Here is a 23,936-nt window from a genome sequence, read left to right as displayed (position 1 = left end):
ATCTTAAGCTGCTACTGGAGCATAAAATTGATAACTAATTAGCTTGTTTAACTGAATAGATGAGAAGTCAAATATTAAGAAATGAGATTTCCAACCTACACAATGTTTATTGATGTTAAAGTGACTTCCCATTTATTTAACATTAGCTGTGAAATTAGAAGCACTGTGGCATATGATGATATTATGTAGGTATGCCTTAAAGAATGAACAAACTTTGCAGATGCCTAGAGCAAAGAAAACACAACTTACTCTATGTCAGCATATATGTGGCCCAAATTTCTCTTCCAAAAATTGTGGTCACAGTTGTTACTATAATCTTTTCATAAATATAGTTTTATTTGTGGGTGGTTTTCTGTTTGGTGGCGGGGTTTGTTGTTGTTGTTTGGATAATATAATCTATGCTGAAAATTTTTATTGTGTACTCAGTGCAACTGATGGGGGAGTTACTGGAGCTGTGATTATGAGATTGGGTTGGGGGGGAGAGGGTGAGATTTGCATGCTCGAGATCACAAACAGAATGTGCTATTACATAAGAGTGCAGAGGGGATGTAGACTGCAAATTGTATTTAATCCTTCTTCTGATACTCTGGCTGCCCTTGACTGCTAATGTTGCAGTTGATGCTACAACACAGAAGTGTGAGGATAGTATCTCTATCACTTTGTTGTAGCAAAAGGCTGGAACTCCCTTTGTTACCATGAAAAAAAGAAAAAAACCATAATCAGGACAGTTGTTGTAACATTCCCAGTTGAAAAGCAAACTTGTCAGGGCTATGAGAATTGCAAAAGTTTTTTGTGACCAAGACACTCAACAAGAATAGGTGGAGGGGCTTTAAGCATACAGGGAATACAGATACAACCTCCTTGGCAGCTTTTGAGGTAGGAAATAGGATAGCTCAGGTTGCTAAGAATTCTTTCTTAACTTGGAAAATAAAAACTTGATGCTTTTGTGTCAAAATTTCTCTACCTAACCAAGACTTTTTTCTTCACTTTGAGTTATTGTGTATACACATATGGATTTCTCTTTCTCTTTCTTCTTTTAGTTCTGAGGTTTCTGGAATTTCTGGAATTTTTTTCAGATCCCCTATAGTTTATTTGCAAGATTAAGTAGTACAGCAGTTGCAAGTTTTACATTTACCAATATTCTTGAGGGAAATGAGATTGGATTCTAAATTTAGAGGCAAGTTTTAAGATTATTTGCTTCAAACCCTTTGGGGTAATGTGATAAGCAACTCAAGACAAAGATTCCTTCAAGCCAAGATTAAGAAACACAAATATATATATATATATATATATATATAAAGAGAGAGAGAGAGAGAGAGAGATAAACATGCAAACTAAATGTGTCAGTGGCATGCTGTACTATAAATAAGAAAATGCTCAAAGCTTTCATTAGAACAGCTATATCTTTGCACTTCATATAACATCTGTTTGACTGACTCCAAAATTCATTTTGGGCTTCTGCTGACATGGGATGATTTATCTTTTTTTTATGAAAATATTTATACTGTGTTTTAGACATACTTTTTTAATATACCCTGTAAAATGATTATCTTATCTCAATGTGCCTTTTATATTTCATAGTAAGACTAAGAAATGCTCTTCAGCATCAAGAACCTTATCCATCTTGGGGAGGTAGAGGGAAAGAAGGATCTCACATTTTTCACTCTTCCCCCTGCCTCCCCCATCCCTCCCCATATTGCTTTTATTGATTTTATGGTGTATATTAGCTGCATAGGTATGACTTAATGAAAATTTCCAGGAAGCCAAGTTATTTTTAGTGATATTAATCTCCTTTCTGTATTCACTGTAATGTGCCTAGTGATCTCAAAACTCAGTAGTGAGAATAAAAAGAAATGTGTCTTCCTAATGTTGTGGCAGAAGAAGAATAACTTCACTTCTGTGTTAACATAATGTCTATGTTAATGCAGTGCTATAATCATACTTTTAAGTGCTGAGCAGGGCTAATCTTTTGGGGTTGTTTTTAGTCATCTTGTAGGATCCAAACAAAGTAGTTCTAGGGAGTGGATGGTTTGGTGTTATGTCTGCTACCTAGGAAAGTGCTGTGGTCTTAAAACCAGGTAACCCCCACCAGAGCTAAATTACACAGAGATGAAGCAAAATAAATCCTTAGATAAATGATATAAATTCAGAGTTTGGTAACTGCTTGGCCAGAGGGAGCAAGCTAAGGGGGTGTCTCATGAGCCAGTTAGAGTATAGGAAATGGATATGGGGAATTGGAGTGAGAGGCAAAAGGGCTGCTGGTGAAGAAGCTAAGGTAGGCACTGGGGATGAAAATTTGGGGTTGGTTTGTTTGTTCTTTTAAACAGGCAGCCCATTCCAAGCACAAGTAACAGTTTGTGATGTGGTCTGAACTTCCTAAATTTTTGGCAGTATTTTAAAAAGGTGCATTAATGCTTTAAAAATAATGAGGTATAGAGAGAGTGGAATCAAATGCAGTACACCCCACTTCCAAAAACTGGAGTGTGGCAAACTGATGAAAAGAACTTACTTTCTACATGCATATTTTTATAGTGTCATCTGAATATGTACTTAGTAACTGATGTGGTGCTGTTTTGCAAACTGTTGGTTAAACAGGAGAAATTAAAAAGTATTAGAGAAACTGTGTGTCTGTGAGCCTCACATAAAGGACCTGGCTGAGAGGGGGGGAGGCAGCTCAGAGAGCACTTGTTATTAAATTCATTATCAAACAACTGTCAGATTAATTTTGATGTTTCCTAATTCATTTAATGACAAACGTAAGTGTAAAGATGTCTTGCTGCTAGAATTCATTGGTGACATGAAGTTTGAAAAGTGCTTGTAATGCAGAGAGGAAGAAGAACTTTGGGGGATTTCTTAGGTCCAGTGCCCAGACATGGGATAAATCTGAAACATCTTTGTGATGCAGAATACTTCTTTACACCTATCCTCCTTTCTCTCTGAGGGATGGAGTAATAGGACTGGGATGAAATTTGTAGCCATGTGCTTTAGGGTGATACAGCCAAAATAAAGGCTTGGAGGCTGAATAATTGAAAGGATCAAAGTAGAAAAGAGTGCAGAGTAACTGAGCAAACAGCATGGTGCAGTTAAGAAGGCATATGTGCTCTTGGGCCACAGTCACAGGTGGTTCCAGTAGACAGAGGAAATTACTGGTGGTGTTCTACAAGCATCTGGTTAGACATCATGTAGTATGCTTCAGAAATTGTCATTTGTTTGGGGAGGAGATAGAAAAAATTGTGCAGAGACAGGCTCCTAGGATGAAAGGAGAAATAGGCATCTCACTAGAGAAAGCTTGAAGATCTTATCTGGGGTAGTCCAGCTAAAGAAACTGTGTATGTGAGTGTTGTCTATACATACACAGGTGGAGACAGTAAAGAGGGGCAAAATACTGAAACTGGAAGGCAATATAAGCAAAACAGCACCTGAATGTAGTCCAACTTTTTGAAGCTGTAGTTTCATCACAGTAGTTAGGTTTTTGGAGTAAACAAGAACAGTAGAACTTGAGCTGCTTTTTCTGGTAAATATTGGTGAAATCTGAAAATAATTCCATAATCATTGTGGAAATCCCAAAGAAAACAAGCTTTACTGTGTATAGCCAAATGTCTGAATTTTATGAAGAATTCTCTTCAACTAAACAGCATTCCCTCAGTTTCTCTCTTTCAAGTTTTTTTTTGTCATTTCATGGTATGCAGTGATGCTCTTGGAGTGGCTGTGGTGCTTTCTCAGAGACAGCTGCCATTTGCTTTCCTGGGCTAATGGGAGAACTTGTATTTTTCCAAAGGGTGTTAGTGGGAGGACAGGGAGGAGAACTTAGCCTTTTATGCTCACTCTTCTTGTACTTGCTACACTTTGAAATAGACACTGAATTGCTTTTAGGAGGGGTCATTTCCTTCATTGACCTTGCAGTATGCTGGATGGTAGAGATTGTAATTTGGATACCTCCATTAGGTGCTTAAAGATAGGTGGGATGAATCCAAGCCAAAGCATTCAGGAGGGAATAGATGATCTGTCTAAAGAGCTTCTGAAATAAGTGGAGAGCAGGCAGCTGAGGCAGGGCTCTTATGTTCAGCAGATATGATGCACTGAGATCTTTTTCAAGAAGTCTAGAAAACTTGGACTTTGCTGTAAATTCTGCACTCGATATTTGATGTAGAAAACAGTTTGCTGAATTCCAACAAAGAAAGCTTTGTTGCAACTTACCTCAAGTGAGAGCCACAGCTTGAGAATGTGACTTGGAAAAAAGTATCCAAGCAGTTAGTCTGCTAAAGGCTCACTGAAACTTGATGAAATGTGGGCCCGTAGGTCAAAGTACAACAGCAGCTGGACTCCTGCTTGCCATGGGCATTGCTAGGTGCTACCAAATGTATTTTGTGACCTTGCAAACAGTCGCTTGAGGAGCCAAAATTTAATCTCTTTTGCATTGTAAATAATGTAATGGTGAGCTTTTTAATATGTGTTATTTTAATGCTATATGGAAAAGAAATTACATTCAGTAGTTTGCAAATGGAAGAGAAGAAAATTATGGCTGAAGGAGCTGGTGGTCATATGGAGGAAATTAATGAAAGAAAAATAACAGTGTGATATTATTACTGTGTTGCTTGTGGACCTCACTTTACTTGTGGTGAAAGACAGTTGTGGGACAAAGTTGGATTCAGAAGAGTGGCAGAGGCATTCAGGAAGGCATCTCTGTGGCAGCTGGCAGCAAGGAAGAATGCTGCCTAACTCTCTGGCATTTTGTAGGAGATGCACTGGCTGAGATCAGGAGGGACCATTCTAGGGCTTTTATTTAGGCTCATAGGTATTCAAGTGCAGATTTTGATATTTTAATTCTAAGTTAATTTTTCAGGTTTATATTTTTCCTCTTCATTCAGGAGCTATGTTGCCTGTATGTCATTGCTAGAATATATTTCTACCTTATTGAAAGCCATTTTTTACTGGCACAGTTGATTCAATCACTAACAGAGTCTTCTGGTGTTTATAATCAAAAATACCAGATGTTAGAATTTAATCTTCCTAGATTATGGATATGTGAACAACATTCTGTTGACCTCTTTGACCCTCTTTTTAACATATGTTAACATGTTAAACTGTTTTCTCAAATCATTTGGATCAGTCTTCCAAAACCAACAACAGATTTTAGTAACTGTAACAAATAAATAATTTAATTTGTCTCTGTAAGCTTTCCTAATACTGATGTTTTGGGGTTTTTTTACCAGATAAATTTGCGCCTCATCTTGGTAAGCGGGAAAACAAAAGAGTTCCTGTTTTCACCGAATGACTCTGCTGCAGATATTGCAAAACATGTGTATGACAACTGGCCAATGGGTGAGTAGCAGTGTGGCTTTGGCTTTTTAACTGGTGAGCAAGGAGATTCCCTGTGTATTCAGACTGAAGTGTCAATAAACTGATCTCTTGCTCAACATTCAAATTAAGTATGTGTATTCACTATCTGGACAAAGATTTATGCAGAAATACAGGTGTCTTGCCTTCTTTTTCACAGTTCCTTCAGTTGGGCAGATTTTTAGATGTCAGAACTGTTTCCTACTTTATTTCTGAAATCTGCTTCCCCAAATTGAAGTACTTCTTTCCCCCTATCTTTAGACACTTTTCTTTATCGATCCATTTAGAGGATCTAGTAAGTGTGAGGAAATGTCAGAGATATAAAACCTCTTATGTGAGAACAGCTAAAATAAAACATGGGAAGTCACAGGAATGCATTAGTGAAATTGAGTCTGAAGTACTTTTTCCTTACTGCCTTATCTTCAACAGGATCTGTAATACTGATATTTCTTTAGGAAAAAAATGAATATAAAAGCTCATTTTAAGAGACATTAGAAGACTGGATGTTGTTTGTGTAAATATACATATACTTGGTGTCATGCAGGAATACTGGCTTTGGAAAATGGACTTGAGAACTTAAGATGTGTATTCACATATGTGAATAGCTCCCCAAAACAAAGTGCTTCTGTTCTCCCCGACTATGATTTCATGGGAAAATAGCCAAAACCCAGACATAGCATTACATACGATGAAAGAAAATGCTTCTTTTGGTACAGGACTTCATTTGGGTTACTGTTTTGATGTTAAAAAGGCTGCTATTTAGACAAACTAAAACATTGCACTATCTGTTTCTGTGGTGCCTTTGTCAAAGACATATGGTGGATAATAGTTTATGCCAAAAAGTTAATGGTGATAATCAGTATTTTAGTCCTTAAACTGGTCTTTGAGGTCAGGAAAAAAGTTCAGTTTGCTGTTTGATTTGCTGGGATGCAGTATTATGTATTTAGTAAAATATGTAATGAAGGAGGAGGTTTTAAGTCCTCTGAAGTATATTAGTTACAGAAGTAAAACGTTTTAAAAAATAGGTTAACATAGCTTCTGTGCTGTACATATTTTAATGTACATATGTACATAATGTACAACATAGTTGTCATAACCAAATGTTCTTTGTGTACATTTATCTGCATTGGTAGAGGCAGAACTGGATTTTTTTTCCTTACTCAAGTCTGTGCCTGTGAACATGCGATATCATGTTCACAGTCTTGTGAAGAGCTTGAAAGTTGCAGATTCTGAGTTTAGAGTTGGGAAGAAACCCAGACCTTAAAGTCTCTTCTTTAAAAAAAAGTAGAACCAGACATGGAAGTCTCAGTTCAAATACCCGCTGTCCAGAGGGAGTACTCTAAATTTTGATGAATATTTAATTGCTTTTACAAAGAAGAATAGTCTCAATTTAAATGAAAAAAAGACATCTCACTTCAGAATAGCATATAGATTTCCACAAACATTTGCCCATTAGATGTTTTCAGACTGAGAGTGCTCCTCTTTGCCACAGGACTGAGAAATTTTGATGAGGACTAAAGTTGCCTTGAAACAGAGATGCTACAATTGTTTTTACCACCATTTGGACTTGTCATGATCTTGTGGGGAAAAAAGGAATGAAATAACCTCTGTCACATGCTGGCAGGATTAAGGCAAACCTTGCCCCACCTCTTTTGGCAATAGAGCTGTTAATTAAGGATGTCTCGACTTGCAGTAGAAAATGCCAAATTTATTTTAATGTATATCATCTAGATAGGCTACCTGTTCTCTTCTTCTCCTCCCCATTTTCTGCTAAATAATATTAACTTCTTTCTTGTACAGCAATTATCTGAACTTTAAAAAAAAAAAAGGTAAATTCAGTGCATCCTTGGCTCATTTAGTCATCGGTGGAAATTAAAATTTGAATTCATGTCAGAAAGAAATGTTTCAGACTTCCAGCCAAGAAGCAGAAATTAAAAGGATGGGTAACTTGGCAGCTTAACAGTGAGAAAATACCTGTGCCAAAATCTAGTCTGTCTTCTTTTGGTTGTGCTTTCACATCATTATGGCTCTGTCAACTGGCTGAATTTCTCTTTACAGCCACAGTATAGTGGAGGTCAGACTGTATGGAGTAAAAAAATCCAAAACAAAACTATTATGGTAGCAGTGCAATAATTCAGCCTTGATGTAGCCCACTTCACAGCACAGTGGAACGGGCATGTGCTTGAATTGCAAGACAATTGAATCAGCCCCTAAGTGGAAATACTTGAAATTCAAATAGCTTTGGTTGCCTAATTTGATCTAATCTTATAAACCAGGCCCATGGGAGCACCTGGGAGTGTAGCACATTCTACTGCTGGCACCAGCCTTGCTCCCACCGTGGTCTGGGGCTGAGATGGCTCCTGCTGCCCAGTCTCTGCCTGCTTGCTTTTTGCACCAGATGCCTCTCTGTACACTCTGCAGCTGTGGCTTTTGTTTTACATGCTTCCCCTTCTACTCTTTTCAGTTCTTCTCCTTTTGTGGTGCCAGTTGCTATTGCCTGTATGTTAATTGTGTGTTCCCAGTGAACAGGTTGGTTTCTGTGGCTTGTCCCGATCTCTTGCTGAATATTGATTTTGCTATATAAACACTACAAAAACAGAAAGAGAGAATGTTTGTGAACAACGGTAGCCAGATATCTGGTCATCTAAGAAACAGAAGACACTGTATTTCCAGAGAGACCATTTAAATTCAACATTTCAAGGTTTTATGATACTTGTTCTGAGAGCAAAGTGCATATTTATTTGTTCTTCACATTGTGACAGGGAATGGGAAAAGAGTAGGAAAGACCATTTAAGCTTATAATTTATTTATGATAGCTTAAGCATTGTAGGAAAATGCAAGCTTGCTTTTTTTTGAACCAGTGTTTGCTACATAAAAACACTGAAACACATAAAAACACGCATAAAAATGGATGGGCCTTGGAGAAGCTCCTTAAAATGTATTGGTGGGTGTTCTGAGAGAGCTCTGTGGTGGAGGTCGGGGGCTGCTCAGGTCACTGCCCCCTCCAGACATGGAACTGGTTGGATCTGGCCGTCATCGAACTGCGCTGAGCTGCCTGCGGAGCTTTTTTTCAGGGCTGTGATCTCAGAGTCCTGTTTCAAGTGACCCATCACATGCGCTCGCTCTGTGTGCGGCAGCTTCCCGCTGCTGGAGAACGGCTCCAGCCAGTCAATTAGCTGGTGATGAGAAGTATGGCTTGGGAAGCCTCAGAATGGCCTGCATATCAGGATTCAGGAAGCAATTTGCATGTATGAAATATTTTCTTTAGGACTTGTGTATCTGCTAAATATATCCTGCAGTCTGTGACATCAGTAATATTTATACTTGCAGACATAAAATTACGTGTTTCAATGCCCAGGGTCAAATAATATATTCAAGAATAGACTTCAGGAGTGCTGGCCTTGAATTATCTTCCTGTACCTTCAGCCTGTGTTCTCTCTTCAGTGTTTTATACAAGAGTCCTTTCCTGATTTTCTTCCTGGGTAAAGGTGAGAGAAGTAATAAAAGATGTTTTTATTACAATGTAACTGTGAAAATTCTCTCTCTCTTCAGACTGGGAAGAAGAACAAGTCAGCAGTCCAAATATCTTGCGGCTTATTTATCAAGGGAGGTTTCTTCATGGCAACGTGACATTAGGAGGTATGAAAATAATTTTTATTATATGTGTTACAGTTTGGCAAAAGGGGATATTTATTTACAGTTCAATGAATGCTACTTTACTGTTCAAGATCACAGGATGGCCTGCTTTATACTGCTGTTCTTGTGCATACAGTGACATTGTACTTTATTGCATATTTTTCCATCTTGTTACCACGAGCTGTTAAACTTTGCGAGGTCCCACCTGCCAAGTGAAGTCTCCTCTCACACAAAGGAGTAGTGCTGTAGTGCTGCTTTTATTTGTTGTCTTTCTAAATGGAATATTTTGTTCCACCTCTCTTACACTGCATTTGCAGTACAAGCTACTTAATAAATATCTGAAGTATTTTAAAATGCTTGGTAAACTTTATGATAATTGGTCAAACAATACTTTAAATCTTTGTACAACGCATGGAGACACCCTGTGAATGAGAATGAGGGGAAGCATTCTTGCTGTCCAGTGCTCTCCCAGGGATACAATTGCATAGTTATGTGAAAACAACAGTAAATGGCTTCACTTCGATTGCTAAGGAAATGCAATTCAACTGTGCCCCCTCGTGGCAAGTGTTTCCCCACGATTACGCATTTTGGTGGGAACCCTTCATAGAGGTGTGACACACATTTGTTAAGTCATCCCTCTTTTTGTAGGTAGCATTTGCCAGTGGGAATATCAGCTGTATCAATGACTAAACAATATGAGACTCTCCATTCTGTGCCAGTTTAAAAACAAATTAACGCTTCTGCTTTGTATGTTCAAATTACATATGGTTTGGTACCTGAATGCTGTACAGAAAGGAGAATATAATACAATACAAAATCACCAATTAATTATTTTGAAGTTAAGAGGAATCTGAAAATACTATTTCTGGACTGCTTATGGTGATGTTCCATGAAGAATTGACTGGGATGATATAGCTATTGATTCACTTTCTACCATTCCCAGTGTTGCCTAGCAATATACTTATAGATTTACTCTCCACATACATAAATTTTTAATGCTTCTATATATGCAAACAAGATCATTGTCAGCTCAGCTGGAAGAACTCTGAAATTTTTATTCACTCTTTAATTTGTATTTTTACCAGGTGACAGTGAGTGCAGCTAGTAGCAGTTGGAGTAGAGTTGAAAGACAAATGTTAAGTCTTGGATCATCTCTGCAATTAAAGATGCTAGTCTTACCCTACATTTCCAGGCAAGGATAGCTAACTGGGATTTACTTTGCCATTTATTTACTTTACACTTCACCACCAGTATTTTTCCCTTTAGTGACATATGTCTCAATATGGGAAAATGTTTGAATATTCGTTCAATATATTTAATATATTATTTAATGAATTAAGCTGAAAAATAATAGCTGCATGCTGCTGACTATTGCATTAACTCAGGTCTATGAATTTTGAACACTTACTTGGGTTCAGGGCATTTTAGTTCATTCTTAATCACTCATGCATTGAGATTTAATCATCATGTTTTTACCCCAAGGATCCTACATGTATATTAGTGTTTTTCAAAAATATTCTTGTTGCTGCATTGTTTTAAGAAAAAGAATCCCTAAAACCTTGGCTTAACTTCAGCACTAATGAAGTTATCAGGAGTAAGATTACACAGCTGAAAGAGGAACAGGAATTCATGAAACAGCCTGAAAAGACTCTTACTTCAGTTTGTGTTGTTCATTAGAGGTAACCTTAAGTGAACTAGTTACCTTTAAAAGGGATGTGAAGGGGGGAGTTCATTAAGCAATATTTATATTATGTTTCTTAACTTAGCTTAACTTTTATTAAGCTTTTCTAGCTGCAGTTCTCTTTGATTATAGCACTTAGTGTTATATTTGCTTTAGGTGATTAGGAAATATTGACTGGAATTTGGACCTCCTGAAAATCATTTTATCATCCAGTGAAATAAAAGTTTCCAAGGAAACAGTTTGATATTTTTCTTTTTAACTGGAGTCCATTTTTGTTCACTTGTACCTTTCAAGTCTGTGTAGTATTACGAACTTAAGACTCCTATAAACTAAGATGCCTCAGAAAAGAGGAATTGGTAGGAAAAAGTGCTTTTGAGTGAAAAAACTTTATTTTTGATAAATCATGCCTTGTGATACCTGCTCTGAATGGCCTGTCACTGCAGGAACAGCAGAGCTAATGGCACTGGGAGCAGTGTGGAACAGACCCCTCTGTAAAGCTGCACTGCTCCTGCCTGCAGTGCCTGAGCCACACCGCTCTGCTGTGTCCTGCCTGTGCAGAGGGCTGGGCAGTTGGCTAGCAAGGCAGAGTCAGTTGTTCAGCTTCCAACAGGAAATTTAATCCTTTAGCTAAATATTTGTTCTGCAGTTTGCATTTCAAATAATATTAATTAGGGAAGTAATACATAATCAACAGTTTTCCATTTCTGGGTAGATAATGGTAATCAGCAGCATTTGCTTCCTTATTTACTGGTGAAGGGAAGTTTAACCCACCATGTGCCATGCATATTCCAAAGGGGGGTGAAAAGTAAGTTCTGACGACAGAAAATACAAAGCAACAGTGGAATTGAACAGTTGGGAAAGGAATTAAATACAAATTGGTTAAACTGAGAGAAAGGGGTGAGAACACGAAGAGAAGAGCAAGAAAGGATTACTGAGCATAGGTTAGACTGCTCAGTTGCTGTCGTGGTGCTCCAAGCAAGAAGCTGGAAATCTCTAGCAAGAACTTGTGTAAACTGTGCAAACTACTAGCTGAAATTAGTTAATATAAATATTAGCATAGTACTACTTGATTACTGTAAATAGTTAATCTCCACAACTCACTAGTGATGTCTCCTGAATTGTGTTGATATTATGAAAGATGTTCCTAATGTGATTATTTTGTAATTCAGGAGTTTATGTTATGAAGACTATCCTTTTCCATGGAGTTTGCAAAGAGCCTATTAACAGTCAGTTACAGTTTTCAGTTTTGTCATGGTGTCAAGTACCCAAAATGCATCATCTTTGTCAGATTTCAAGTTTTGAACAGCTTCTAGTTGCAGGGCACAGGCAGTGCTTCAAGTAAACTAAGCAACTTTCAGATTTGCCTTTCCATGGAGATGGCTTTTCCCAAAGTACAGCTGCTTCAAAGAATCTTGCGGAGTTCTGTATCACTTTGTGAGCTTACACCTGTGTTTGAACCTGTGTTTAAATCATAATTTGCATTTATTTAAATAAATATGTAAGCAATGAACGTGATTTAATAGTGGTGTTGTAGTGAGGCTTTTTATTGGTGAATCTTTATGCTGTAGGGTTAAAACAGAGGGGCATTTTTTGCTTTATTTGCCTTCAGGTTTATTGCCCATTCTTTATTCATTTATTCACTTAAAATGCCATTTCACTGTGTGTGAAAATAAAAGCTGTAACTTGAGTTTTATAGGACAAAGTCTATTCAAGTCAGAATTATTTGTGTACTAAGGATTAAATTCTTGTTAAATTTATCACTGACTTTTTTTTCCACTATAAAGTAGTGGAAAAAGAAGGGCAGAACTTTGCCAGAAGACCTTTTATTTCTTAGAAAAGCAATCAAGGAAACTCAGTATGCAGTGTATTTGTATACATAAATTGGAATATAGAAATTGTCATTTTAGTTTCAGACACAAGCAGAATGAATTGTGGAAAGCATCATTTAAAATTTTTTTTTGTTGCTAAAGCTCACAAAGGCAGCATTTTGAGACCTATTACTTTAAATTTTATATTTTTCACATGCAGCTGATGTTACAGATTAGTATTAAAAGGCAAGATGCAGAGATTTTGTATTTCAAGAAATCTGTGTTATGGATCAAAATATATGTTAGGAAAATCAATTTTGCCGTAGAGGCTCCGTGTTTTGATATCTCAGGAATAACAATTTGGTGGCTGCATTAGCAATTTTTTTTGCATCCTTATCATTAAAGAGTGCTTAACCACCTGAGTCTTGGCATGAATGCCCACTTCACTTTTTTACTCAAAAGAGGAAGGCTAAGCTTCCTAACAGTAGTATCGTGTCTTTAAGAATGCAGTGTTCTAAGTGACTATTGTCATGCCCTGAGATTTACCAAACTTCAACCAGTAAGCAGTTCAAACCTGACAGTATGAACTTTTGAGTAGGTGCTAATCCAATTACAGTTAGTTTCAGCTGGGTATTTTGGAGGGGAAAAAGCTGATATAAAGGGTTAATAACTCTCCCTTTTTCCTTTTGCAGCATTAAAACTTCCTTTTGGCAAAACAACAGTGATGCATTTGGTGGCTAGAGAGACACTGCCAGAACCAAACTCTCAAGGTAGGCTGGGCACTAGAGGAGTTTCTTACTCGAGTACATGGCAGAGTGGTCAGGTCTCTTATGGGCTCTTTGAGTATTTCATAGTAGAGAAAAAGTCAAGTCTTTGTGCTCTTTTGTGAAGAAGTTAATGGAATGATTTTCTACATGTTTGTAGAAAACTAAGAAATTAACTTTCTGGTTTTGCCATTTTTATATAGTGCAGAAACTCACTCAGACCTTAAAAGTTCTTGTTTTTATTGTGAAAAACTAGTCCTGATTTATTTTTCAGTTATGTATGCATGTGTACAGCAATAAATAATTTTTTTTACTGGAAATAATTGAGAACAGACTTGTATTAAGCATAGTCTCACACAGAACAGCCTCATTGCTTTAGAAACGTAATGTAAGTAAAACTTCCCTCTTCTTTGCAGGTCAAAGGAACCGTGAAAAAACTGGAGAAAGCAATTGCTGTGTAATCCTGTAAACCCTGTTAGCTTTACCTGCTAAGTGTGATGTAATATAGTCTTTGTCTCTCATGCTGCTGGAATAGAAGAGGCCCTACCTTGCTTCAACCACCTGTAGGAAGAGCCTGTCTGTAAATCCATGGAACTGAAATAATACACGAACACTGTCTCATTAGTCTTTTTAAAAAAAAAAGTGAAAAATCTATGAACACTTTAGTTGTTTATTTTTTTCAATTCCTCCTTATTGTTTGTTGAATAATCTTACAGTACATCACTTTTTGAAAAAATTCAGTCTCCAGAAAAGTTTGTGTTTTTTTCCATAGCAGGAATCTTTTTGCTACCACAAAAATCTGCATTAACCGGATCTAACCAGTCAAGCTTTCTAGATGCAATTTGCACTAAATATGGTTGACAGTATATTTCTCCTCAACAATCTCTAACAATATTTGAGACATCTAGTAATAACCCACAATGTATAACGCAACACTGGAAAATAGTATATTAATAAGTAAAACAAATCTCACTTATGGCCAAATCAAAGGAAAAACTGTTAAGTCAATTCTACCTAAGTCAACCTCGGTGGCCAAACTGGCACAGATACTAACTAAACCAAGTCTAACTATATATCTTTTCACTGCAACAAAGAAAAAATACTATGTGCCTGTAATTTAAAAGCACTCTGTAGAGGGCTGATGAAACTGATTTTTTGTTACTGTGTGCACTCCGATCGTGTATTAGTTGAGTGCTTACTCAGACAGCACAAACAAGTGCAGAGAGTGCATTTCCTAGCCTTAATATGGGAGGGGTAGTTTCCTGTAGTTCATAGGCTTTTATTATTGTGCATAAATGTTAGAAAACATCATTTACTAATCAGTTTTATGTATTTGAATACTGGCAATTGGTGTTTTTCAGTCATTTTTCTCATCTGTACCTTAGACTTCATTGTCATGCTTACTCATTAGAGATTTCAAAAGAATTATTAAAATTTAAAAAGCAAAAAGAAAAACTTCTGCCATAGTACTAGTTTTGTTTCTTTACGTAATCTGCATTTGGAATTAGTGCTTGCAATGCTATTAAAATCAGAAGCTGATTTTTGAAGGCATACATAATTGAAAAGGATGCCATTCTTTTATTTCATATCAATAATTTAAATGTTGATATGCTAAAGAAATTTGCACAGCACTAAAGCATGAGCTAGTTTCATCTAAACCTGTAAAAAATAAAAATAAATAAAAATTAAAAAATATAAAAGATTTTATATTTTTTCACTGGGGAGGAATTCTTCCTGGGTGAAATTACAAATATGTGTAGAATATATTTAATAAAAATCTTATAAAATGCATAACTATAGAAGTTAAATATAGATTGGCGTGTAGTATAATAGAACAATATTCCATATAAATAGCTTTAGCCTTTAAAAAACTGAGTCACAGGTTGACATTGTGTTCTGTACTTAAGTGTCCACAACTCTTACAGATGTTCTGTGTAATCGTTTTTCCGAATGATTGGCATCATTCAAATGTAAACAGGTTATTTTATTCATTGTTACTGCTTTGATGAAATGCTTTATATGCAGTAGATTTACAAAAATATTGTTCATACTGATCAGAATTAAATTTGTATAGAGCAGAGTTTTAAAACAAATTGTAAATAGCACTAAACATTTTCTTTCTGCAACCTGTACTGATAGACTCTTCTGTAAACTAAATAAAAGAATATTGTAGTGCATTTCAGTGGTGTTTCAAGGATTGTAATTAGGCCTGAACTGCTTTTAATAGTACTTCTTAATCTGGAAATTAAGGACTCCATTTTATTTATTTTTTAAAAAGGAGGGGCACAAAGCTTGCTGGAAAATGCTAATGGGATTTATCACTTCAATATTTGTTTTCCTTTGACTCCATAAGTGGCCTGGAAGTCTTTCTTCTGTAGAAGAGGAATGTGAGCCTGAGCAGTTGCAAAAGTGCAGCTGTGTCAGACCCTTGTGTGCCTCCCAGGAGCCTTGTGCTCGGACTGTGGGTTTTGCAGTCTTCACTTACTGATGGCAGAGAGCACGGACATTCCCCTTGAGGTGCTGGGAACTGGGATGACACCACTGTGCGCTCATTACCAAAATGAACCTTGGGAGGGGGCTTTTTCTTCTGCTCTGCACTGTGGTTACTAAATAAGAAACTGCAGGGACACAATCCTTCTTTAAAAAGACAAAAGTGTGATAGACTTCCCTTGTGCAAAATGCTGACCACCCAAGTAACACAGAATTAGATGGGAAATGGCTATGACAGCACCAGAAAAGGAAATGGTCTGAGACACGACATGTTCAGTTAGTTAAACAAGTCTTTCAAATGCATTGACTTTGAAAAATAAATGCATGAGATGTAATCCTAGTTTGAAAAAGTTGCCACGTACTTAATACAGAATAAATACATGAAAATCCAGAAGCTTCCATTTAAAATATTTGGTGAGGTTCTGTAGCAAAGTATGTGGAGTTCCCTTTTGTTAAGGTGAATAAGATGCATATATGCACATGTCCAAGCAAATCCTTAATTACTGCTTGGAATTTAAAGCATGCCAAAATGACTCCTGCAGAAAGTGGATAGAACAGTTTGCCTGAATTTTCCCACCAATTGTCGGAATTCTGCTCTTGGAAGAGCATTTCTGTTGTGGTGTGAGGAGGGTGGAAAATTGGGGCCGGGGGATTGCTAAAAGATGTGTGCTTTTTTCCTTGTGTGCTTTGTGTTGTGGTTTGTGCATTTGCTGAAACAAAAGCAGTAGCTCTTAGTCCCACATTTCCCAGCCTTGCTAAAGCTCATGCATATGTTTCTCTTCTTCTTTGATGGGAGTAAAGTGGATACTAGCAGACCAAAAAGATTAAAGCTAAGTCTTTGCAGGGTCAGGCTTTTGGATGGTCTGATAATACACTGAAGAGTTTAACATTTGATTTGCTAGATGGAAATGATCTTTTCCCTATGCATTAGTTAATAGATGTCATGAAGGAAGGGGAGGACAGGATGATCTGGAGCTCTTCTTATTCTGAAATACCACGAAGGCACTGCCTCTGTCTCCTCTACCATTGTGTGTGTGTTATAAACCATCACACATGAGAGGAGTGATATTGTGGCCGATAGCCCAGAGTGCTGGGCAGCCCTTCAGAAGGACCCTGACAGGGGGGAGAGATGGGCAGAGAGGAACTGTCTGAAACTCAACAAAGGCAAATGCAGGGCTCTTCCCCTTGCACCAGCACAGAGAAGGACCTGGGGGTCCTGGTCGACAGCAAGCTGCTCCTGAGCCAGGAGTGCCCTTGTGGCCAAGAAGGGCATTGGTGTCCTGGGGTGGATTAGGATGGAAGAGCAGTGCCAGCAGGTTGGGGGAGCTGATCCTGTCCCTCTACTCTGCCCTGGTGAGGCACATCTGGAGTGCTGTGTCAGTTCTGGCTCCTCAGGACAAGAGAGACACAGAGCTCCTGGTGCAGTGGAGAAGAGCAAGGATGAGCGAGGGACTGGAGCATCTCTCTTACAAGGAAAGGCTGAGGGAGCTGGGCCTGTTCAGCCATGGGAAGAGATGACTGAGGTGGGACCTCATCAGTGTCTTTAAGTATCTAGAGAAGAGAGCCAAGAAAATGGACCCAGGCTCTGCTCAGCAGTGCTGAGCTACAGGACAAGAGGCAACAGGCAGAAACTGATGGACAGGAAGTTCCACCTGAACATGAGGAAGGACTTCCTTACTGTGCAATGATTGCACACTGGAGCAGATTGCCTAGAGGGGGTGTGGAGTGTCCCTCACTGGAGACATTCCAGAACTGTCTGGACACAACCCTGTGCCATTTGCTCTAGGATGGTCCTCCCTGAGCAGGGAGGTTGGACCAGATGAACTACTGGGGAGCCTTCTAACCTGGCCCATTCTGTGATTCTCTAGTGTCTGGTAGCAATGAAAGTGCTCTACTTCTAACTTTTCTTAAAGGATAGCAAAATTATGGCTCTGGAAACAGTTCTGGGGATTAGCTCAGCTGCTGGAGGAAGAAAGCGTGGCCACTGTAATATTAGAGGCTTTGCTAAGGTGCTGCATCAAGATTAATTTAATGCTGATCTCTGCAGTTTATGGATACCATTCCTTAGCACATTTGCAACAGAAGGAACAATGATTTAACTTATGGAGAAGAGAAACATAAGCACTTTGTAAAAACTTCCTTCCTCTCTCGCAGGTAAGAAGGCAGGCAGGTGTTTCTGGACTAGTTAGAAATCAGGGGTGGCTGCTGCTGCTTTCCAGGGCAGTAAAGCTTGTGTCTTTTGTAGTTCTGTGTGTGCTCTGATTAGATTTCTTACACAAATCTTGCTTCAAGGAGCAAATAGACGGATGGATATACTTCACCTAAAACTCTCTTGCTAATTTTATGTTAGGTGGTTAAGCTTAAGCAGATTTTGAACTATATGTCCTGTGTAAATTGGCATTTAGACAAGTAACAGCAGTTACACTATTGAAACCAGGAGGAATTCTGTGCCTAAATCAGAGGAAATGCCAAGATCTGTGAAGAGTTAAAGGAGAGTTCCTTCCCCCTTTATTTCTGCTGCAGTACTGAGGCTCTTCCTAGACAGCCTGTCTTGGCCATAGCTTTGAGTTTCAAACTTATTTTCAGAGCACAAGAAAAGATTTGTTGTTACTCAAGAGGCTGATGGTGATATATGGTTCATGATAATAAACTGTTAAGAATCCTCATAAAATAGGATAATAAAGGCATATTTGTCCTTCTGTGCCACATGTACATACCTGTGAAGAGATTTAAAATGTGTGAGCTAATTTGCTTACCAATTTATTACACTAGACTGTATAATTACAAAGCCCTTGTCATGCTCTGGGTCTTTCCAGTGGTTTATTATTGACTCCTACTTGGCTTTTTGTTGTTGTTGTTGATAAGGATTTGTTTTGGGATTTTTAAATTAAGCTGGAAAAGGACTAGTGAGATAGAAAATAATGAAGGTTGTGAAAGTCAAGCTCACAAAAAAAAAAGAAAGAGAGACTGTAATGATACATTATCAAGCTCAGGGAGTGCATCACAGTGACAAAGGAAGTTGCAGTTTGCAATGTGAAGGACAGCATAGGCAGAGAAAGCAAAGTATTCTAACTCTTATTTTTGAATTTACCTGGATCAGTCCAAATCTGAGTTCTGGCCATCATGGGCAGATGCTTTGTATTTCAATTTCCTTAGGATTTTGAAAATGCTAACAAAAATAGTGAGACAGCAGAAATATTACAGAGAGATTGAAGAGAATGGGAGGTTAAAATAGCTACAGTGATGATTAACACAGACAAAATGGATGGAGAACTTCTATTTCTGTCTTGTAGCTTTATAGGCCTGGTTTTTACATTTGTAAAGCAGAGGTGACAAATTCACATTTGATAGAAATATTTTTTCATTAAATGAATGGCACTCACTGCCACCAGAAGTAATTTGAGGAGAACAGCTGAACTAGATATAAAAGTAAAATGGATTATTTTATCAATGAAAATTGATAGAATTTCCAGAATTAGCAACATTAGTGATGCCAAACTCCCAACTAGGTAGTATTTTTATCCTTTAGACATTGTGATACCTTTCAGTGAAGAGTCCAGCTTTGAGGGGAAAAATATTTCTGGGATGTTACCACCTTCATTATGTACAAGCAAGTGCATAATGTGAGCCCCAGGGCCAGCATATCATGTACTCCAGCAGGAGTCTATCTCTCCAAATCCTCTGCTTCCTGAGAAGAAATTTTGGTCAGAGTCAAGGAGATGTTTGTGCTGGAGCAGGCTTGAGGGAATAATTTATTGTGTTTTAGCTGGTAGAGAGTGTGAACTACAGTTCCTTAGGGCAGAAGCTGCTGCCTCTTGAGTGGTGCCACATGTAAGCACCCTGCTTTTATCAATTCCAAGGATGCTGAATTTATAGGTGGTAAATGTTCTGACACTTCTAACAGAAAATACTCTTCAACTACTATTTTGTTTGGATAGAGGCAAAGTAGTGTGATGAAACAACAATTTTTCTTTTATTTTCCTTGAACTAAAAATCAGGAAGAAACAATGGGAGAAGTTTTAGGTACCTACCATAGGATCAACCATTAAATGTCTGGTGAAAATAAACTGGCCAGCAGCTACCCATGCAAGAAAGAGCAGCTGTAGGAAAGAGGTGATCACTGCCCAATCAAGTGATTTCAAGGGCGAAATAGCTCAGGCTGAGAATGAGAGGGAAAAGTGGTTGGAAAGTTGTCATTTTGGGACTTTCAGCTGGCAAAAAAGTGGAATAGGATCTTGCACCAGTCATTAGGGAGCAGAATAACAGAGGGGAACTGCCTGTAGATGTTAGGTTGGAAAATTAAAGTTTTAAAAAATCCATTATACTGGAAGCCAATTCTCTGTTGGATGGATGATATTGGACTTTCAGAATGATGGCAATACATTCTGGTGTATATCTTACCTTGATCTGTCTGTTACCAGTGCTGGCTAATTTAAAAAAGATTGGTTTTCAGTTCTTTAACTTGTGCAACTCATGTGTCCCCAAATAAGGCTCATTAATCCCCAGTGGTCCCAAGGTTACGGCTCTGCTGGAGCTGGCAGTGGAGCTGGCAGGGAGCTCCAGGTGCCCTGCAGCCTCACCAGGTGAAAAGTCACTGCAACTGCGCCCACTGTGCAACAGGAGAAGCACAAAGGTCTTGAGTGGCATAAAATGTCCCTGTGGCAACTCAGCAGGTGTCCAGGCTGGGGCACTCCACCAAATCCACGGCACTGTCCAGCTGAGCTGTCTGTCAGTGAATGCGATGGGTGCTCTGCAAGGCAAACATGCAAGAGTCTTCTCCTGCACTCTTGCATTAATGAAGTGATGCCAGCCAAACCTTTTGGTTCCTGTCACCATGACTGACAGCATCCCAAGGAAGGGTCTGCTCTCACCGAACAGATATGAAGGCTGCCTCAGGCCCTGTTTTTCTTTGCCCTGAGCAATGAGCGTCTCTGTCTTCCTCACCAAGGTCTTTGAGCACCACATCACTCTCCTGCCTGCAGACAGGACTCCTCCATGGCCCTGGTTGTTGATGGGTAGTCTGAACTGCCTAGAGGAGAGGAACATGCTTTGAGCTTCCAAGCAAAGTGCAGACCAGCATTCACTACGCTGGCCAGCCCCCAGCTCCAGCTGCATTTGCCTCTTTCCCTTGGGTAAGTCTGTGTTGCAGCAGAGAACCTCACTGGTGACCAAACCAGTGAGAGCCAGTGGCCCTCCTGCAGCAGGGAGGCTGTAACTCCTGGGCTGCTTCTCCAGGTCTGAGCAGGAGAGCAGATGTGGGTGAAGAGCACCCCAAGCTCTGCCCCTACTGCGGAGGTGAGTGCTGTGCTGGCTGCTCTGCGGACCATGGGGAACAGGCAAGGGAAGAGTGCTCAGGGAGGATGGTTTGGGACCTGGCCCTGTTCTCTGCTGCTGGAGCTCCCTGTCACAATGGACCAGAGCTGGAATCACAGGGCCTGGCTTCAGCACCCTGAGCTGCCCTGGGAGGAGCTCGCCTGGGGGCTGCTCAGCTGCCAGTGCCTTTTACCATCTCAAGGTCTGCCATGATCAGAATAATCCTGAGCTCCCGGTTTCGAGGCTGGGATGTAACTGCAGGGCAGCGACAGCCCAAGGCAGCCCTGTCCTTGGAGAGCCTCTGGGGAGGTGCAGTCAGTGCAGATCACTTCTGCCAGCTCCCCGTGGCTGCACAACTGCTCATCTGTGCCCCAGCCCCTTGTGAGAAGTGACCTCGATTACCACGATGACCTTGCATGGCTCAGCCGGACTGGCAGGGAGCAGCCTCACTGCCCCCCTCATTCCCAGATCCAGCACCCACACCTGAGCTGGTAACCCCTCAGGAGTCAAATGCTCCCACGAGCTCCCTGGAGGTGTGCTGCCACCAGTGGGATGGTGAGAGAGACCCTGAGCTTCCAGAGGGTCTTGCAGGGTACCCGGCCTAAGCCTGTTGCTTTCCTTTTGCCCCATTGACCTGGCAGCTTCCCCGGGGCTTCAGGGCTGTGGGGGTTTCACCTTCAAGGACACAGTTTCTTCTGTCTGCTGGTTAAAAGCCTGAGGAAGCTTTTGTTCCTGATAGATCGTATATGTGCCTGACTGTCCTTTCTCACCTGACAGTTAATAGTTAAGCCCTGGAGACTGCAGCCAGGCACTTAGAAGCCTCCCCTCACCTCTGGAAATTAAGGCAGCTTGAAGGTGTGGTGGCTTGTTGCCTGTGAAGGTGCCAAACGCCCACCCTGCCTTTGAGGAGGGCTGGGCCAGCAAGGATGCAGGGCTGTGCATGGGTGGGAGGATCCGTCTGTGGCAAGGCTTGCACGCACAAGTTCACAGGCTGCTCGAGGGAGCCCGTGGGCCTTAAAGGTGTTGGTGTTGTGGTATCTAAATTTCTAACTCAGCTCCCCTTTGATTCAGTAAAGAACTTTTGTCCTGTTTCCTGGAAAGGGGAACCGGTGTGCAGAAGTTAGTGAGCTCTGGTAAGAGCTCTGCTGGAAACAGCTGCCTGGAGGGCAGGTGTAGATATTCCCCTGTGCTCCAAGAGGGAAGAGCTGGCCACAGACAGCAAACACAGAGATTCCTCTCATGCTCCTTAGAGTGAAATATCGCTGCTGCCAGGAAAAACCCGACTGGTTCCTCCGGTCCCTGTAGGCTGATTCCATAACCTGGAGAGACACCTCCCCTTTCTCAGGTGAAAAAATGAAAAATGGAGATGAGGCATTTCTGTGTTGGTGGATTAGGGCAAACAGGAGAGCCTGGAGATAATGAAGCTTCTGAGAGCTGACATAATTGGCGTTCAACAACTCACCTTTTCAGACACGGTGAGCAATTTAAATGTGAGTGGTTCAGTTCCTACCCCCTGGGATGAATACTCCCTGACTCGCCAGATGTTTCTTTGAAGACAGCCAGTGGGATTTGCAAAACCCCAGACCGAAGCTCATTATCTGCTGAGGGAGAAGCCGGGGGAACTCGATAACCCCCCGGAGCTGCCGGCCGGGTGTGGGGCCGGAGAGTCTGGGGCAGCCCAGCCGCGCTGGCACCGCTGTGGGAGGAGAGCAGGCCCGGCAGCTGCGGCTGGAGCTGCCCCGGCCCCGCTCACCAGTGTGAGGAGCCTGAAATTAGCAATGTGCGCATCCCTAACTGCGCCGGCAGGCCACATCGGGCAAAAGGGCTGCGAGCCAAAGCCGAAACAAAGTATTTGTGGAACGGGAGAGGGATCGTAGGTTCAACTCCCCTGAAGCAGCGTTGCTGCCGGAGATGCCTGTTTCCGAGGCGAAAGGCAGCGCGGTAATGGAAGAGGAGGGAAAAGGCTGAGTGCCGTTCAGCTGGGGAAGCAAGCAGGCTACTGCAGTGCCTGGCATCAGCAACGAAAGGCTGCTTGTAAATAACGCTGCTTCCAGCACTTTGGGATTTTGCAGACTGTCATACTGAGGCTGTTATCGATCCCTGGATACAGGTGCTGAATTCCGACATCTGATAGCTCATTACAGCTGCAGTTCTCCAGCTTGCTTCTTTACAGAAGTGCAGTTTCTACTGCTGAAAAGAGCTTTGTGTTAAGAAATGCTCCAAGGGAGATGAGCTGGTTTTGTCAGGAAGCACAGAAGTGACTGGTGAGGGGAGCTGAGGCCGTGGCTTTTCATCTGACATTTGTGTCAGGTCCTGACAAGGCACTCACAGCACCTGCAGGTCAGGACTTTCCCTCCTGTACCTGCTGCCATTCCTGCATCAGGCTATTTGTGCTTACTGATGTTCTCTTAAGGGTGAAAATAAGGTCTCACCAAAGAATGATTTCCAGAGCAGGCCCTTTTTGTCACCTTTACAGTACTGTAAAAGTAGCTTGACTTTTGGTCCTAGTTTGTAATGAAAACAGTATTTTTCTACTGAAAACTTGCAAAAAAGGATTGTAAAAGACTAAATGTGCAGAAGCTTGTAATAGATGCTATTATTCATTTCTAGACTGAAAATCCAGCCAGGATGTTGGCATCTGATTCAACAAAAATGTAGTCTTTTCCTGTCCCTTCTTTACACCTCTTTTGAGCACTGCTTCACTTGATCAACATGAAAAATCGCCTTTCTGGGTGATGTGACATCTTGGCAATGCTGGACCATCAGTCCTGCTGTAGTGGGAAGAAGTATTTCCTCCTTATGGCTACTCCATCACTGCTCCCTCTTGGGACTGCTGGCAGGAGCATGGACAGAGGCAGAGGTCCCCACCTCCAGCTCTCAATCACACCTTGGATGAGGCTGCCAGGT

General features: G+C 40.4%; 1 protein-coding gene across 1 annotated transcript in view; it reads left to right on the top strand.

The window, feature by feature from the left end:
• The window catches only part of UBL3 (ubiquitin like 3), a 55,827-nt gene extending 40,424 nt beyond the window's left edge, over positions 1-15,403 (top strand). The window contains exons 2-5 of the mRNA XM_005482485.3: positions 5,214-5,322; positions 8,890-8,976; positions 13,155-13,232; positions 13,643-15,403. Coding sequence (XP_005482542.1) covers positions 5,214-5,322; positions 8,890-8,976; positions 13,155-13,232; positions 13,643-13,695 — 327 coding nt within the window. The 3' untranslated portion in view covers positions 13,696-15,403. The remainder of the gene's footprint in view (positions 1-5,213; positions 5,323-8,889; positions 8,977-13,154; positions 13,233-13,642) is intronic.
• Positions 15,404-23,936: the final 8,533 nt, after the last annotated feature.

This window comes from Zonotrichia albicollis, chromosome 2, assembly GCF_047830755.1.
Source record: "Zonotrichia albicollis isolate bZonAlb1 chromosome 2, bZonAlb1.hap1, whole genome shotgun sequence".
Classification (NCBI taxonomy): domain Eukaryota; kingdom Metazoa; phylum Chordata; class Aves; order Passeriformes; family Passerellidae; genus Zonotrichia; species Zonotrichia albicollis.
Note: the sequence above shows the minus strand (reverse complement) of the source record. Positions and strands in the feature narration are given on the sequence as shown.